At 44.4% G+C, this 18,123-nt stretch overlaps 2 protein-coding genes across 13 annotated transcripts; one reads left to right on the top strand and one right to left on the bottom strand.

Moving 5' to 3' along the window:
- Window positions 1-6,313, top strand: dnajc18 (DnaJ (Hsp40) homolog, subfamily C, member 18). Its single transcript, XM_035624027.2, has 8 exons — window positions 1-497; window positions 1,390-1,549; window positions 2,498-2,643; window positions 2,791-2,997; window positions 3,186-3,301; window positions 3,585-3,694; window positions 3,814-3,986; window positions 4,300-6,313. The coding sequence occupies exons 1-8, from the start codon at window positions 371-373 to the stop codon at window positions 4,422-4,424; spliced, it is 1,164 nt and encodes a 387-aa protein (XP_035479920.1). The 5' UTR covers window positions 1-370; the 3' UTR covers window positions 4,425-6,313.
- Window positions 6,314-7,319: 1,006 nt separating this feature from the next.
- On the bottom strand, window positions 7,320-18,109 carry LOC118299995 (bromodomain-containing protein 8). 12 transcript variants are annotated; one of them, XR_004790029.2, is made up of 20 exons: window positions 17,717-18,108; window positions 17,245-17,341; window positions 16,721-16,790; window positions 16,570-16,619; window positions 16,307-16,429; window positions 15,643-15,723; window positions 15,483-15,547; window positions 15,016-15,158; window positions 14,525-14,704; window positions 13,304-13,394; window positions 12,786-12,938; window positions 12,157-12,272; window positions 11,525-12,005; window positions 11,399-11,430; window positions 11,011-11,285; window positions 10,789-10,881; window positions 10,612-10,680; window positions 10,144-10,502; window positions 9,004-9,048; window positions 7,320-8,765 (listed from the first exon to the last, which is right to left on the bottom strand). XR_004790029.2 is itself a non-coding variant. In XM_035624020.2 (20 exons), exons 1-20 carry the CDS (start codon window positions 17,733-17,735, stop codon window positions 8,706-8,708), a joined length of 2,526 nt encoding a protein of 841 aa, XP_035479913.2. In that variant the 5' UTR covers window positions 17,736-18,108; the 3' UTR covers window positions 7,320-8,705. The 12 variants fall into 12 exon arrangements, 10 of the variants coding, with proteins under 10 accessions (XP_035479913.2, XP_035479914.2, XP_035479910.2 ...); XR_004790028.2 differs by having other exon boundaries at window positions 10,168-10,502; XM_035624020.2 differs by having other exon boundaries at window positions 10,220-10,502.
- Window positions 18,110-18,123: the final 14 nt, after the last annotated feature.

Raw genomic sequence — 18,123 nt, 5'->3', positions numbered from 1 at the left:
CCCTTGTCACAGCGTCATTGGCTCGGTTTAAGTGGACGGTGGCCCCTTTAAACCTGGAGCTGAAATAACAAACAAGACTGCTTGGCAATTTCATTCACAGACTTTTAGCTTTTCAAACAGATTAAAATAAAAGAAATGGCACAGCCGCTGGCCGGTTCGCAAACCTGACGACCAGCACTGTCGTGTGCTCCTCGGACAGTGAGCGGCCGCGGGCTCGGACCGCTCGGACCTAGCTAACGTTGCGCAGCTGCTCGTAACCGAAGCTAATCGTCTCTGCGGCGGCTGATATCACACAGACGGACGCACGTTGCGTCTGCGGACGGCGGCAGCTGCATCAGCAGAACACAAGGCTCACGGGTGCAACGGCGACATGGACAAAGACGAAGCGGACCGGCTGATCGAGAAGGCGAAGCTGTGTCTGCGCTCGGGACGGAAAGACCGCGCGCTGCAGCTGCTGTACGAAGCGCAGAACATTTACCCGAGCACCCGGGCCAGAGGTAAAATTAGCTGCCTTGCTACGGCTGTAACGCTGCGTCAAGCTAACGCAGCTCCACCGCCTAGCGCATCCCAGCCGAGACTGCGGACAGTGAATGTTTTTTGCAAAGACATTGTCGCATTTTTCCAGATGGTGTTTGTTGTGTCAATACTTTGATGCTGTTAGCTCAGGCTGCACCGTCTCGCGGCTCCCTTCCCCCCTGCAGTTCCATGACGTCACCGCAGACTGTGAGGGGGCGCTGTGTTAAAATCAGATCGTTTCCCTGCGTAACCGCTTTTGCAGCAGCGTCATAGTAACTGAGTCTCAAGCGTTCATATTTGTTTTTACTTTAAGCTCTTTGAACGCAACATGCACGAGGTAGGCCGTCTGTGTCATATTGCATACGGTGTGCAGGATGTGGAAAAACCTGGTGCACACTTTCCCTGCAGGTCGGTGTCACTCTGCTCATACTGTATGTATGGGTGAGGATAATAAACGAGTGGAGAAATATCTGCACGTCCTGCACAAAGGCATCGCTGAATCTTTTGTTCATTAAATGATGTGAAGCAGACACCATGACTGTCAGCGTCACCAGATCTTTAAACTCATGGGAGTTACTTTGGAGCAATGAGGTTTGACAGCTCTCTCCGCCACCATCATGACATGTCGGCGTTTCAGAGGTGTTGACAGTTATGTCAAGACGCCTCCAAGCTGTTCAAACACCGTGTAATCATTTCATGACTTCGTACCCGTATGTATGTTCAGGTTCTCAAATTTGGATTCCTGTTGCTGACTAACCATCTTTTCCATGGGGGGGGGGGGGGTTTGGAATGATACCAACAGGTTTCTTGTTTCAAGCTTTCTGTATTTCCACCTGAACCGTCAGTTGACCTCGGACACTCTGTTGTCCGTAGTGCTGATAGACGCCATAGTGAGGAATGGAGGCACCGCTGCCCCCGAGGCAAACCACGTGCCCCCGCCGTCCGGCTGGAGAGACGAGGACATCAGGAACAGTGAAGTGAGCGGCGACGAAAAGAAGAGCTACACCGAGGATCAACGCCAGGGCGTTCTCAGGTGAACAGGGACTCTTTCCTCACTGACATTTGTTTTTCAAACTGTGGTGGCCTGTCCACAGATACCATACTCTGCCAGGAAAAAAAATGTATCAAAAAGTTTGCTGTGACTGAGCAATATGTTTTTCCCAATGAAGCTGGACAAAATGATAGTACTAGTAATCGTAAGTGTAGCTTTCACATGGACTGGAAATGCCACTGAGTTTCCGTTTACTTGTCTTTTCAGTCCTGATACCGACACCAGGGCTTTGGGTATCTATCTGATACCAGTGGTTAATTAACCCATTAACACCAAATGCAACATATGCGTGTTTCTACTTTTAAGACCTGTGCAACCTCAGTAACATATTGCTGGACACATTTCTTTAAGCTTGCCATGTAATGTTTACTGTCATGGTGTCTTTTCACCCGACTTTAGGAATGTCAGTAGATCACAAGCTTGGTTCCAGGTGCATTTCACTTCCAGGCTTCAATAAATGTGTCCCAGATGTGTAATGATGTTTCAGAATTAAATTTTACGTAAGAGTATCAAACAGGTAATGTTGGATGTGATCGAATGAGCTATATATATTTTTTTCCTTGAAACATGGTCCGATGTCCCTGCAGATTTGAACTATCATTGTCTTTTCAGCTGCTGATCAGTTGGGAAGCAGTGAAATGAAAACCGTTTGTCAGATTCACTATGTTGCAACTTGCAGCGTAAATCACAGCTGTACGATATGATTCTGTTGATACGAGTTTGAGCTCCCCACCCTGGTCCTATGACTTGAATCAGTATCATACTGATATCCAATATAAGCATTGGATTGGTGCATCCCTACTCTGTATTTCGATATAACAATGGAGATGTCCTGTGAACATCTCTACCATGGTGAGATGTTCACTAACCTCATATGAGTTTGACAGTTCAGGCTCGTGTTCTGATATCCATTATTGGTTGTTGTTGCAGGATAAAGAATTGCAAGGACTTTTATGAAATCCTTGGTCTTTCCAAAAATGCAAGCGATGAGGATTTGAAGAAGGCGTACAGGAAGTTGGCCCTCAAGTTTCACCCCGACAAGAACTTCGCTCCTGGAGCTACAGACGCTTTCAAAGGTACGAGTTTGGGCAACGGAGAAAGGAAAATTTTAGCCTCTCACCAAATAGCAGAAAGTTCATTAATATAAACTTTTGCCTCCCAGAATGATTGATTGTTCTATTCTGATTTTAACGTAATGTCCTCCCTCCCTCCTTTCCCAACAGCAATAGGTAATGCATATGCAGTACTGAGCAATCCAGAGAAGAGGCAGCAGTATGACCAGTACGGAGACCAGTCTGCAGCTTCAAACACACCCCAACAATCCAGCCACAGTCGGCACGGACACTACCGCAACTTCCACAGAGACTTTGAGGCCGACATTTCCCCCGAGGAACTCTTCAACATTTTCTTTGGAGGAAGGTTTCCCACAGGTGAGTGTCAGCGTCAGGCCCGACGAATCAGGAGGGATGAAACAAACACTTTGATTTCATCTTAAAATCTCTCAAATAATCCTCAAGTCATTATTAGCTGTAGTATTGATCATTGTTGTCAGTATAAATATTATCCCCTGTGTTGTGGTGGAAGTGTACATGCAAAAGGACTGTGTGTCTCTCCACAGGAAATATCCACGTGTACACCAACCAGGGAGCCTCCTACTCTCAGTTCTATCAGCCTCGTCGTCGGCGTGCTTATGAGAGGCGCGAGGAGGTGGTGGTGGAAGAAAACCAGAGTCAGGTCAGTGACTCACAATACATGAAGATAAATCCCTTTTTTTAAACAATCGCAGTATGATGTTGTGATCCTCCTGTGGAGATGCACAATTAATTGTGGGTTAGGGTGTGACGTGGAAAAGCATGTTCAAAGGAGCTTTTTGAGGACGCTTGTACCTGAAGAGCCTTTATTGGTGTGAAGCACCATGGTTCAATTCCAAGAAACAAAAGTGCCATGCTGGAGTGAACACATTGTATCAGTGCAGCCTTCATAACGTATTCTGTTCTCGGATTTTCTCTTCCCACAGAACACCTTCACAGCGCTGCTGCAGCTTCTCCCCGTGCTCGTGCTAATCCTCATATCAGTGTTTACTCAGATGATGGCCACCACCCCGCCCTACAGTCTCTTCTATAAGCCGTGAGTCTTTCCCAGCATCAACGTCACCACAGTGTCATTTAAAACAAACCACTCGGGTCCCACAATCGTTAACGCCATAGTTTCACCGAATGAATCTGACACGTCTGTCTGGGTTTCAGGGCCGTGGGGCTGGTGGTGTCCAGGGAGACTCAGCACATGGGCGTACCGTACTATGTGGACAAGAGTTTTGAGAAGGAATACCACGGAGCTGCGCTGGATGAGCTTGAGAAAACAATCGAGAGCGACTATATTGAACACCTGCAGAGCAGCTGCTGGAAAGAGAAGCAGCAGAGTAAGTGATTACGGTGCAGGTATCACTTGGATCTATGTGAAATCTAATCTTATGTTGTGTCCGGTGACATAAGCAGACCAAGCTGTGACTCACAAACTCACAAATTACTGCACATGACTTGGATGTTTAGAGGTGTAGGCAGGTGGATCTTGTTGCTGCTGGCTAAAGTGATCGATGTGAGCGTGGTGTAAATCTCTCCATTTAACTATTTTGTCATCTAACTCTACCAGAAAGCGAATGACTGTATTTATGTTTTGCTTAAATGCTAAAAGCTGACAGTTTTCTTCCCTTTTGTCACTGTCCTCCTTTTCAGAGTCTGACTTGGCAAACCTTGGACAACTGTACCGAGACGAGCGGCTAAAGCAGAAGGCCGAGTCGATGAGGCTTGACCACTGTGAGAAACTGCATCGACTGGTTGGCCGTCAGAGAGGCAAATGAAGACCGTCCTGAGAGCAGAGCGCGTTTCTTTACTGACTTTACAATCATGCGTTTTTTCGAAGTGTGTAATTTATCCAATCTGGCCACTTTGTAAAGAAATCTCTTTGGGTACAGTGCAGTCAGTGGGAGATTATGCCACTGGAAACAATGTGCCTTCTCTCCTGTTTGATAGTAGAAAAATAAGAGTTGCATGTCCGCTGCCCGCCTCGGCTGCGACGGTAGCAGTATCGCGTGCAAACACTGTGGCGGTGTGTTTGATGTGTCAGAGCCTTTAAACTTTCTTATAGAAATGGCATGACACATACCGTGTCTCTCTCTGGGTTCTGAAGGCAGTTATGTTCACACACGTTTTATTTGTTTAGGTTTTCTAGTTTAACTCTTTATTTTTCTTGAATGTTTTTGTGCCGTCGCTTAAATCGTAGGTGTATTTATTCAATAGTTAACTGAGTGAATGTTATGTGAGCATCTTGGCTCATCTTTTTTTTCTATTGGAACTAATTAAGAACATTGGGCCTCGTGCAAGAAGGTTCGTACGGACAGATTTATTCTTAAATTGTGCATGCGAGTGATGTAGGAGGACTTGGGGTTTTCTTTTAAAGCACTAACAGAATTTCTGAGTGATCCAGACCCGTCGTATGAGTCACCAAACTCAGTCTGCAGGTGGCATTCATCATGTTTACGCACGTAATTTACAAACTTTTCTGGAAAAAGAAGCTTTTGGTTAATCTGACGTGGCCTGTTCGTACGAAACAAATTTAGGAAATGTTCTCGCATGAGGCCCGTTGACTTAAATAACACTGTTGAGCTTCGATACTGTGAAATGACAGAGAACCTTGTTATTAATGATTGAATAATGGACTAATCAGATATTAGAAAGGACTGAAACGTTTTCACAATGGTTCGTCAGGCAGTTTGACCTCTAGAAATACAGGAGCACACAGTAGAGAATTACCGCATTTTTCTGATTAATGTGTTTTATCATAAAGGGTTTTTCTTGCCAACAAATTGAGCTTTCATCGACAGTCGAGCTTCCGAATTCTCGCACCGCTGCTTCCATGTGTGTTCGGTTAATAAGCTTCTGCCATTCGGGAACGATTCGTTTGAAGTTTAAGTGTGAGAAATGACTGTTATGTGTTTAAGAAGAAAAAAAAGGCACTTTGTCACAAGCAGGGAACTCAGTTCAGCCCCAAAAAAACCACACAGTCCTGCACAGTTTCATAACACATGCACAAGCTTAATTTTGTCCAAGGAAAAAATGCTTTTCAGCTCAAACTTCTAAATGTTTTTTTAAATCCTGCACCTGCTTATTTATTCATAACATTATTCATATTTATATAACAAAATACATTGTTTTGAAATCTAAACGTGATCAGTATTAACAGTTGAACTTCTTCCCACAGATAGGAAACAGAGTTGTGACTTGTCAGGTCTTGTCATGAGTAGGACACTAACTTTGTGAATCAATATTCTTTTCTTTAACCGGCCCCCTCTGATTCAAATCCTATACAGACATTGATACGTGTTGTTGTGCACTAAGATTACCAAACTGCCTTAGCTGTTCTAATCTTTGTGAAAGATTCAGGTTCACCTCAAGCACTTTTAAGTTGATATTAAATCCTGTTTTCCATATTATGTCAGTTGCATGCATCGCTGTGAGAGTGTATTATTAGTTGCATTTTATTTAATTTTTTTTCTTTCTTTTGGTGAACACACATCCATGACTACTGACCCACTAAATGTTTCTTAGAATATTCAGGGCCACACTGTAACTCACAGACATCTTAAAACTTTTACTGTGATACTCACAAATCAGGTTTTGGTATCAAGTCAGTGTGGTAGTGCACTTCAGCCAAAAATACCAGAAAAATTAAATGTGTATCAAGAATTTACTCTGACTCGTTCATTTGTGATTCCGCGCTGGTTTGACTCTTTGAGCGTGTGTTTGGTCACATTATTGAGCCCGTAAATGAAGGATACAGGCGACGCATGCATTCCGCACAATGTGAGACAGCCCCCACATAGTTGGTGGTTATGCATCAGTACAGAAATCAGAAAACTATACATGAAGTATAATGTTTTTAACAGTGGTATTCAGTTAATGTAGGCTGATCACAATGTGAAGCATAGCTGTCAGTCGGGGCCTGGGTGTGTCTTCACTTATTTCCAGGTGATGTTTGGAACCTTTAAGCCGATCAGCACATCCAGAGGACAAGGAGTGAGTACGATTTTTGATAACTTTAATTCACAGACTAAATGTTAAGACGGTATCCGAGTTTGAGGGCACTCGGCCAACATTTGAGCTGCACACCAACATACCTTCACCTCTGTTGCTGTCAATCAAGAGTTGTCGCGTGTTTGGACTGAATGTATGTGAGACAGATACACATTTTGTTCTTCGTGCGCTGAGCTTTAGCACATATTTAAAATCAAACAATAGATACTGCATTAAAGTCTGAGCTTTAATTCCAATGGGCTGGACAGAAATGAGTGGAAGAGGGAGCGTCTGACTCCTGAACTTCAATGAGGAAACCTACGCCCTTGCCCTGTAGAGCATTTTTGATTTACTGTTCTAGTTTTCATGTGCACGCCTGCTTTAAAAAAATATATCTTGTTGATTTTGATATGTCCCTTGAAACATCTGTTTAAACTCTGCATCCCCTCTCTGTCGTTTCTGAGCCACATGAGCTCTTTAACGCACAAATTAATATTGAAAAACTGCACAGCTACTCAAGAGTCATTAAGTAGCCCAACTGAACCCCTGCAGGTCGGGCCCCGTGTCTTTAAAGGGCAATAATTCTCACAGTTCTTTCTGCATTGATGTAAAACCTCCTGAAATTAAAGCTGAGATTTATTTTAGATTGACTGCGATGAAGAAAGACAAAGTGGACACGATCATACTGAAAACATGAACACAATGTATTTGCACGTTGGACAGAAAGGAGAGGAGACAAAGTGCAAGTTGACAACAGCAACAGCATTGAGGAGTCGTCAGTTAGGATCTTGCAAATGAATTGGCCCTGGTTCAATAAAAGCAGTGCATTAGTTTTATTGATCAGTCCAATTGACATAACACAGAACAAATAAGAAAAAAACACCACTATGACTCGTCCTACACCAGAGTGGCAGCTTTGTGGAAGATGCTGTGTCCCCTCTGTGTGTAGGCCGCCATGTTCAGAAAAGGTAAATGAAACATAACAGTGGTCACGTATTTCTGTTCTGATGCTCATGGAACTCAATAGTTTTGTGCGATACGGCCACTGTGGCTTTAACAGATTCATAAACCCAATCCTAGATCTGCAAGCTTCCCCACTGACACAGTAAATTAAACATGTGCGCCACAAATTTGGCAAACCAGACATAAATATGAAACAAGGGCAGAAAAAAAAAAACTGAAATTCCCTAAATGAATATCAGGCCTTTATCTTTTGCACAAAAAATAAATAAAAGGAAAAACCTACTTTAAAGCATCAATGATAAGTTGCAAGTTACTGCAGTGGTGTGTCAGCGGTATGTTCTGGGTTTGCACTGGGGAGACAATGTGCAATTCAAGCGTTACATTTGGGGGACTTAATACAGTTTTATTGTTTTTTAACATTTTAAAGTCCACATAACAGTTTTTTTACATTTGATTATTTTTTTTCCCCAAAAACACTGTAAACAACAAGAGTATGCATGGAGGTACTGTTTCACTGGAAGTGTACCACAGATAAAATCAACTCATCACAAACATTTACAAGTTTTTAAAATGGAAAATTTAAAATCATTTTTAAAAATGTCATACCAGTAATGGAAATGTTTCTGTTTGAAAATAGTACATGCCCCACTGATCAATCAGTTTTTCGGGACTCAGACTGTCAGAAATTAGATTAATGAGAGTCTTTGGCCTCCGGTTTCACGTCAAAATTAAAAATCCAACCAGGCCCCTGCAGCCCACGTGGACAAAGGAGAAACTTTCTCCTCCGTTTAAATAACCTGATGGAATTTAGAGCAGGCTAAGTCTTAGTGATCTGCAGCTACGTCTATGACCTAGTCTTTCTGAATGTCCCATTGTAATCTGGGATTACGCAGTATGTAATCCATGTCGGTATGGCTGTCTCAAGAGGAAAGGATCTTCCTCCACATTATCTTCTACCCATATAATCTAGAGTGCAAATAAAGTTTACGCTGCATAAAATGCAGAGTGAGAATATGTGCAACTGACCGAGGTCAAGTTCGGCCTTGTGGCGTCACCTTTCGGTACAACCTGGGTACACAGTCGAGCAAAAGTTTCATACTAGATATTCATTTCTTCATCTTGAGGTCGGCTTCTATGGCACAACGGCGCCCCCTGGTGCCTCCATCCTACAGTCAGAGAGAGCAAAGCCACCACATTAGACCACAGTCTGTTTAGTCTTCACTCAAAGTATGTGACTGAGCTGAAACCAGCTTTTTACTTCTCTAACTGTACAGACTTCAGTTCTATACGAATGAGTTTCTCTTTGTTTTGACATGTGCAACAATTGTGTCTGTTATATTGTTTGCTTCGGGTGAAAAAGACAAGAAGGTTAAAGTTTAAAAAGGCTTTAGGACGGGTACTTACAAAGAGAGAAAGGAGGAAGGCAGGAGAAGACATGGAGACAGTGTCCTGCAAGAGGAAAACGAGGCACATCAGAGGTGTGACACAAAAGTGTCAAGAGCAAGCGAGAGTAACGGCGAGAAAGACGCAACATTCAGCACGAGGAAAGGCTGAACTGAACTTTGAGAGAAGTGCTATTAGAACACCCCCCCATTAATTAGTATATTGCCAGGTATCCATATCCTCACTGCACTGCAATTGCACCACTTACCCACACATCATTCCTATACGTAACATACCAGCATGTTGAGCTCTTCAACTACATGCAACAAGATACACTACAGACATATATTCTTGTCAACTGTTTTCCAAAGCACAGCATGAAGTTTTACAATCACCTCACCTTATTTCCAGCAAACTACTGGTTTGGAGAACAATACATTGTGAAAATGCATAAAATATCTCATTTTCATCAACATAATATTAGTAAAAAAAATGATGTAGCTACTGTTGCTACTTCATTAGTGTGTCAAGTTCTATTCTTGTGGTACAGTAATATAGTTGCAAGTAGCACAACATCAACATCAGCCGTTTTTCACTCAGTCACATTATCATGCAAATATCATGCAAAAAACTAAATATGACTAGATATTGAAAAATTCTGCCGGTTCATTTTCATACTGTTGTGAAATGAAGTGAAATCAATAGCTGTCTTTAGGGTAGAATGTAAACACTTACATTATGCTTTGGTTAACAGTTATCAGAAATTATCCTTTACATTATTGCATTATTACAGGAACACCTACCATTTTCCAAAGCATAACATGTTTAAAAAACAGAAACAAACATGTCGTACTCTCAGTCGACCATTGGCTGAAACGTATTTGCGAAACATAGCAGAGCACCGTGTTGCCTTTGTTTCTAAAAGTCAATGTCCAAAACTATACTCTGAAAAGTAAAAATGAATTTGGTAGATTCTTGAATGAAAACAGTTGACTGGGCATCTTCAATTGTGTGGCAGATTATCCTCTACCACACAAGTGTTTCAAGTCTTTTCAAAGAGACTGCACAACCAATGGCAATCTGAAAGGAAATCCTTCTAAAAGCCAATGTCACACTTTGGAAAATGGCCGGCAGATCTAGTTTAACTTCACTTTCTTCTACCTTTAAGTCAGCCTGTTGTCTCACCCTTGTCTCTTCTTCTGTACTCTCTGCTTTTGTCAAAATTCTAGTGAAGCACCTTGTCAGTCGAGTCCTGTTTGCGTGTGCTCTCACGGCCCCTCAGACTCTTGGCGCTGATGCCAGACTCTGCAGTCTCCATGATGAGCTGCGTGGCCAGGAACTGCTGGATCTGCTCCAGGACGTCGCGCTGCATCTCCAGGGCCATGTGGTACACGTCGTGGTCCAGGCTGTTGTACATGACGGCGTTCTGAAACATCAGCATGATGTCCCTCTGGAACTCAGCGGTGGTCCGGATCAGACTGGTCTCGATGTTCTTTTTTATGGCGGCCAGGTCCATCGGCCTGAAGAAGAGAAAAGAGAAAAGAGTGAGGAAGAGACAGTCCAGACCAATGTCCAATGTCATCCAGCAAAAAAAAAACAATGACCACAGCAAAAATATCCTGTGCCTACCTGTGAACAATACTGCGGTATCCAGGTGCAATATCATCTGTGACTGGCTGCAGGAAGACATTTGCGTACCTACAGTACAACAGGTTACAGACATAAATAAATCTGTTCCAGTAATGACACAAAGAAATTTAAAAAAAGGGAAATATACTGCGTTGCTGTCACGATTCATACTCTGACCTGTGATTTGCCGCCGCGCGCCAAACCAGCATGATGGCTTTCTTCCAGATCTTGTGGGCCTGTAGTGCCTCCAGGTCTTCGCTGCACACAGAACTGCACGATGATGGTTTGATGGGGAGGAAAAAAGAAATGTCATGTAAGAGAAGTGTTATCGAACAGAACCTGATCATCTCTCATGCGTGACGGGTCGTTTCGTCGCTACGTGCGCCTGAATGAGTTTACACTAACAACTGCGACGAGGCCGGGCTGCTGGCGATGGAGTCTGCTGTCGTGTGGAGCTGCAGGGACGAGGAGGCCATGTGGAGGCTGTATCCGTCCTCGCTCTCGCTGGCTGCAGGCTCCGGCTCCGTCTCGCCATCGGGCTCCGACGAGAATCCCTCTGCCCCATCGCCGTCCTCCTCTCCACACACCTCTGGCCGGTTGATCTCACTGTCCACCTTAGTGCCGGAGGCGTCCTCAACTCGCCCAACGTATATTCCGTTCGCTGCCTTCATCTCCTGCAAACATGGAGAAAAATGAAGAGAGATTAACACAACGCTTACAACTGTGGCTCTACGCTTTTGGCATTTCAGCACAGAAATCGCAAGCTAATGTTTGCAGGGTGCTGTACCTTGGGATGCCTTTTCTCTTCTAATGCCAAGTCTGCAAAGAGAGTAAAGATGAATGAGTAAAATGTTAAGGAAACTGCATGTTTTGAAGGAAGTGGACACTTATATTTATGTACGGGTGTGCATACCTCCGTGGGATTTATTAGGTCTTTGCTGTGACCACTTCTCTCGCTCACATTTAATGGAAACATCCGAGGAAATTCTGCCTTTCGGGTGCACCGCCTCTCCGGTTCCTCTCAGTGCCTGAGGCCGTGGAGGTGCTCCGGCGGGGCAGCGCTCCAAACTCTTCGAGTTGCATGAGGATGAGGAGCTGAGAGGAACACTCTTCAGTCCCGCGGGGAATACTGCGAGACAGTGATCTTGACTGTTGCACAGAGAAGAGAGCGAGGCTGAATTCTCATTCTGGACTTCCAACACCTCAGTCTTCCCCTCCAGGCTACAGAGCAGAGATGACGACCGTGGAGCCCTTGTGGGCACTGAGGGGTGAGGCTCGTGGGGCTGGAAAGGCCCAGTCTGCCAGGCGCCGGACAGAGCGTGGCCGTTCTCCTCACACAAGGACAGAGCAGCCTCAACTGCAGCTGCGTCCAAAGCCTCTGCCGCCTCATCTGCCTGGAAAAGAAGAGATGTGACTGTATCTCAAAGAATATTTCAGAGGGCTGTTTTTTTTTTATGAAAACATGGGTCACAAAATATGGATTACAGTTCGCAAATCTCAGCAGTGAAGCGGGTGAGTACACTGCCGTAAAAACATATGTAGTACTTTGTCCTTTTGCACCTTGTCTTCAATGATGGCGATGATGTCCCCCACAGTCTTGAGGTCCAGCTCGTCTCCCATGTAGGTCTCCTCTTCCTCACTGAGCCCCGACACCTTATCCTCTGCAGAGACAAACACAACCATCACGTCCACCACTGCACACATACAACAGCTGATTCTCAACTTTTAAAATGCAGTTTTTAGTCTAGCAATAGCAGCAGTTTGTGAAAGCCTTTTTTTAAATGTCTATTTCACAGCCGTGGCCTTTAGTTTCTTAGATATTCAAAAAAAATGTTTTTAGTAATTTCCAGTTATCTAGCATCACAAGTATGTTATCACATCCCTCTGAGGTATGATATTGTGTAAAAAAGGTGCGAATTTGGGAACATTTGTGAAATAAGACACATAATAAGTCTTGTGCCAATGTTCTGTCACTGCACAGTCATTTGTTTTCTAAATTAGTGTAATTTAGCTATTATTTTCCATATCTGCTAGATTTAGAGGGAATGTCCCACAAACTGAGGGTGTGAAATTGAATTCTGCGGCTACAGAGCAGGTGACATCTGGGATGTGGAGCGGTTGGGACCTGCAGATGGAGCACAGAGTGGTTGGGACACTGGTCAGAGTGGACAGACCTGTACTCGCTGAGGCAGTGGAGTCAACAGGAAGAGGAGTGGCGGCAGAGAGAGGAGCGCTGGGGACTGAGTCTGCACTGACCATGAAACTTAATGGAGCGGAAAACTGCGCGGGACCCGCCTCCAAGAGACGGGACAACATCGGGGCACCTGCTACGCAAACATCCATACACACTCGTAAACACACAGCGCAGAGGGCAGACAAAGCAGCGGAGGCTTTCAGCTAGGCAGCATGTTTACAGTAACAGTTACTCAATATTAGCATGTTTGTATTGAAAGCATGCGTGCATTTAGAATGCAAGGAGTAAAATTAACACATGGCACAATGCCTATACACGGGATATGTTTTGGGGGGCGGGTTAAAAATTCTACTAGTCTTCTACCAGTCTTTACTGGAATGAAAGCTCATATGTCTGTTTTCACTGTGATGGGAATTCCTGAAAACAAATAAATCCCGCCAGGCTCAAATGGATAGTGTAAGTCTTATCAGTCATGAACAGAAATCGCAGTATCTGTACCTGTTGCCTGAGAGAGAGGTTGACTCGGCAGAGCCAGCTGCAAGTCATGTGCTCCGATCATGTTTCCAGTGGACACGTCACACTCTCCAATCTGGGATTGAAACGCACACAAGCATGTTAAAAAAAAAATTCCAGCACGAGTATTTTGCTGCTGAATCCCACATAACGATCCATGATGTCAGAGTGCATTTTGTATGCACACTGCATTTATTATAAATAATGCAATTTGAAGGCTAAACATCTAAATGTTGTGTTATTTCTCCAACTGACTGGAGTTCATATGAATGTAGGCTCTACAGAGAGCACCGCCAGTCAGATCAGAAGCTTTTCCACAGGAATATTAGAAGGCAAACATCTTATTTTGACATGTTGGGATTTCACAAAGAGCACAGGAGGTTTGATGAAACAGAATTTACAGCCTCGTGGTTTTTATGACTCTGCCAACCAGTCAGTTGGCAGGAAATATGGTCGCAATCTGGTCGGTAAATCATTTTCAGGAAAGCCCTTTTGCCGAATTTTATGATATGATGTCACATTGACGCTGCCCTTTTTGATAGATAACGTCGTCACTTCATTGTTTTATCTAATTAGATATTTGTCTGAAAATTTGGACGCAGTAGAGTTCAGGAGAATGGGACGGACAGATAGAGATACATATGTACTGTATATAGAGTACATGAGTAGAGTGGGGTCCACCCACTGTACAGTAGCACAGACTATGGTATGTACGGAAGGATGGATAACCTGAAAACATACTGAACAACATGGAACGAGCCTGACAGTTCTAAGAGGTAACTGCCCAGCAACCAGTGGAAAACAACATTAGTCAGGAACTGACGGAATGACAGCTCCTTGGCTGCGATGGACAATCATACCATATAGGAATGGTGAGGAGTTAACTGGAGACAGCTGTGTGATTCCATCCAACTTTACAAAGCCTGGTGTAAATATAAAAAATCCAACCCTCAGTTGTCCCAGGGTGAAAACAGATTGGTCTGTAAGAGTGTTCCAAATTTGCAAAACTGACTAAAATCTACAAAAACTGAAAAAACAAACATCTGCCTAAAACACAAAAAAGTGGAAGACAAAACGGCAAAGCTCCCTAAATACACAGTGACTCTACAAATGACAGGAAAAGGATGGGATGCCCCTGCAGACCTGAACATATGAATTACAGAGCTTGGCACTGTGGGCATCATTCGTTCAGTCCTCTCGACGTACCAGTCTGGAATTCGAGGCCAAGATGCTGCCTTTCTTCAGTAACTCTGACAGGAGTGGAGATGGCGTCGGTGTGGCTTTCTGGCACAGGAGTTTCTTTTGGGTGGGGTCGTCCAGAAGTGACCCGTGGCTGATGTCTTCAGTACAAAGTCCAGAAGACTCTGAAAATGTCATTAACCTGGCCTAAATACAGAGGGGGGGGGGGGTCATAGTCACATTGACGGACCAATCCAAGAATACTTTCATTGATGAACCTGTGAACGCCTCTTGTCTGTGATGTGTGGGGGAATGACCAGGAGGATTAGATCCCTTTCTGAATGATCATTAATAAGTTATGTTTCATGCCTTATAGCAGTGCTGGCAAGTTAAAAATTAATATGCAAAATTTGTAACAAAGAATTTCATGGAGGTGTTTCCTGTTGACAAACATTGCACCTACAAAAAAATACTAACAAACTCTTGTTTTGAAAAGTTCCCAACCCTCAGAGACTTACATTCTTTGGCGATGCGAGGCCCAGAGTCAGGCTCTCGAGGGGGTCACCTGGTGAGATCTCCTGGCTTGGGGAGCTACAGCCTGAGGGCGAGTGCATGGCGACACCGGGCACTCGTCTCGATGTGCCCTTTGCCAACCGTCTGGCTGGAGGAGGGAGGGGCGGCAGAGAGACACGTTTCTTATCAGTCACACGAAATCTGACGTTCACCTCCTCAGCTCTGGTAGTGGGTGAGTGTTATAAGAAATACCTCAGAAGGTATTTTCCCCATGCAGTTTTTATTAACTACTTTTTTATTACTTTATTACTTTTTTATTACAGTAACATAGTAACACTGTCACACTTCCAGCTGAGGTCAGATAATAGATGGTGCTTACAGCACGCAGGCCAGGGCTCTGAACAGCTGAAGTGAGACACCCCCCCCCAAAACAAACGAAAAAAAACCAAACACTTATAAGGGAAGGAGATACCCTGGTAAGCAGAATCTGTGCTTTTTCTTTTCGACTCTTCTTCCTCCTCCTCCAGTTTCTTCTTCCTGACAGACACACGAGATAGAGATTGACAAAGAAGCAGAGATTCACTGTATCATTGTATAAAAAGTGAAGATAGAAAGTTTGTTTTGCTTCTTACTGCAGAATTTCTTCCCATAACTCCTCCAGTTTGGAATCTAGGTGTCCTGCTTGAATCAGTTCAGCCTCTCTCTTTAACTTCCTGTGAAAACAGCACCGTGTTGACCCAACAGTTTAAAATCCCACTATTGTGGATTTTTCCCCCCCCACAAAGACGTTGTTAGAAGCAATTCAATTCAATTCAATTTTATTTGTATAGCGCCATATCACAACATACATTGTCTCAAGGCACTTTACATAGTGAGGTCAATATTACAGGGAAAACCCAACAAATCCCACAATGAGCAAAGCACTTGGCGACGGTGGAGAGAAAAATCTCCCTTTTAACAGGAAGAAATCTCTGACAGAACCAGACTCAGTTGTGGGCGGTCATCTGTCTCGACCGGTTGGGGTGAGGAGAGAAATGGGGAAGAGAGGAGAGGTGGGCAGAAAGAGGGTGGGAGGAGAGACAGTAGGAGAGAAGAGAGAGAGAGAGGACAGTTGTACAACCGCCGCTGTAATCTCTACCAGACTGATACTTATAATTAAAAAATACAATTATGTTGTTGTCATTATTAGTGATGATATTAATATTAATATTAATAATAGCAATAATAATAATGACGGGTTTGGGTCCTGCAGCTCTGGGGTCAGAGATACACTAGAGAGAGTTCATGCTTGTGTACCTGTGCTTCTCCTGAGTTTCTTTGATCAACTTTTTCAGTTGATTGATCCTGTCAGCGGTCAGCCTGCGCACTATCACGTCCTCCACTGTCTCCACCACTTCACCCTTTTCACCACGCTTCCTCCTGAGGTAAACAAAGTTATTACTTTCTGGCATATACTGTCAATATATGTGCTAAACAGTATACAGCTATGAAATCTTTTTTTTCTTCTTCTTTAGCTTGCAAGTCTATTAAAGCCCGATCGAGGTCACGCATGTGCTCACTTTGGGGCTTCTGTCGTTTCCAGGAGCTCCGAGTACTTGGAGGCACAGTGCTGCGAGGAGACCCAAGATCAGCTTTTTTGACGGGACAAAATAATGAACGAATTTGGTGTTTGTGTTCTGCAGTTCTGAACACGCTCGGGTTCGCTCATACCTTTTGAGAGAACCAGTCCGGTGGTCGCCCAGGTTCGGCAAATGGTTTGATGGCTCTACTGACGGATACCCTGTTGAGGTAAGGAGATGTTATAAGATGTCCTACGATGAAATACCCGCTAAGTACACAACAGCATACTATTCCTATCTGAGTTTAGTATTGTCTTGAAACACCCTTTTTATTCCCTGGATAAATTCCTCTACTTTGTCAGCTTGTTCATTATGAGTATTCTTCTGGAGACATTTGGTTATAAATTCATGCAAAAACCTATGCAAATCAAAGCCTGCAGGCACTGGGCAACATCACGGACAGTCAGTCCACCATAGGGTTAATATTAATATTGAAATATACAGATACTCTTGGGACACTGCTGGACAGCATGCGTGTGACATCTGGCACGTCTACACATGCTCAAACTACAACTGTGACTACATCGTAGACCTGTACAACACATGCAATTGTGCACAAGAATTATTGGCATCAGCTTTTTTACACAAAATGGAAAATGGAAGAGAAGACAGCACCAGTTCTGGTCGCCACTCTTCATGACCGATGTGGCCAGACACAGCTTCTCCCTCACCGACCATGGCTCTGTTGGTCCGATGACAAGCAGCTTGTGCTCTGCAGATGTGGTGGACATGGACAGAAAACGATGACACACACACACACACACACACACTTTGCACATCGTAGTTTCACAGAAACCCCCGTTTTATAATGTCACACACAACAGTCCTGGTCTCGACAGCATTGATAAATCTGTTGAGCTTAGCATCAGTTGCACGGCAGCACCGTGCCAGGCGCGATTCACTGGGCATCACGCACAACTGATCTCTAATAATCAGCTGTTGCCACGGGGACGTCAGCCCCGTGACAGCGGGGGCCATTAATCCCTGCGCGCTGCCCCGCAGGGAGCGGAGGCTGCCACGCAGGAAGTTGGTGGCGGCGCTAGCGGATAGCATGCTCTGGCATTTGCTATGCGCCGACGTTACTCACTTCCAACCCCGCTTGCCATCTTCCTGTCATCCCGACATGCCGCACATCTCGGCGGATAGAAAAAAAAGAAAAGAAAAGAAGCCGCCGGCAGTCAACGACGACGCTGGCGAGAGCCGCAGTCGACCGCTGCACGTACGACTGTGGAGGTCGACATCAGCGAATGTCACGTTAGAGGATGTTGGGGCTTTCGGGGATTTTTTTTTTCTTTTCTTTTCTTTTCTTTTTTTTTTTTTTCTGTCTCGCACGCCGAATCGCCGCGGTCCGTTACAGCCCCACAGTCTCGTGTGTCTCTGGTGACTTGGGGGTGAAGTCGCTAGCTCGAATGCTACACGGGGGTTGTGTCTTTGTTGACAGTCGCCTCGCTCTCGCGGTAACCTCCACGTTCGGTCGCTGCCAGGCAACAGCCC

The sequence above is a fragment of the Scophthalmus maximus genome, chromosome 2 (genome assembly GCF_022379125.1).
Source record: "Scophthalmus maximus strain ysfricsl-2021 chromosome 2, ASM2237912v1, whole genome shotgun sequence".
Taxonomy (NCBI): domain Eukaryota; kingdom Metazoa; phylum Chordata; class Actinopteri; order Pleuronectiformes; family Scophthalmidae; genus Scophthalmus; species Scophthalmus maximus.
Note: the sequence above shows the minus strand (reverse complement) of the source record. Positions and strands in the feature narration are given on the sequence as shown.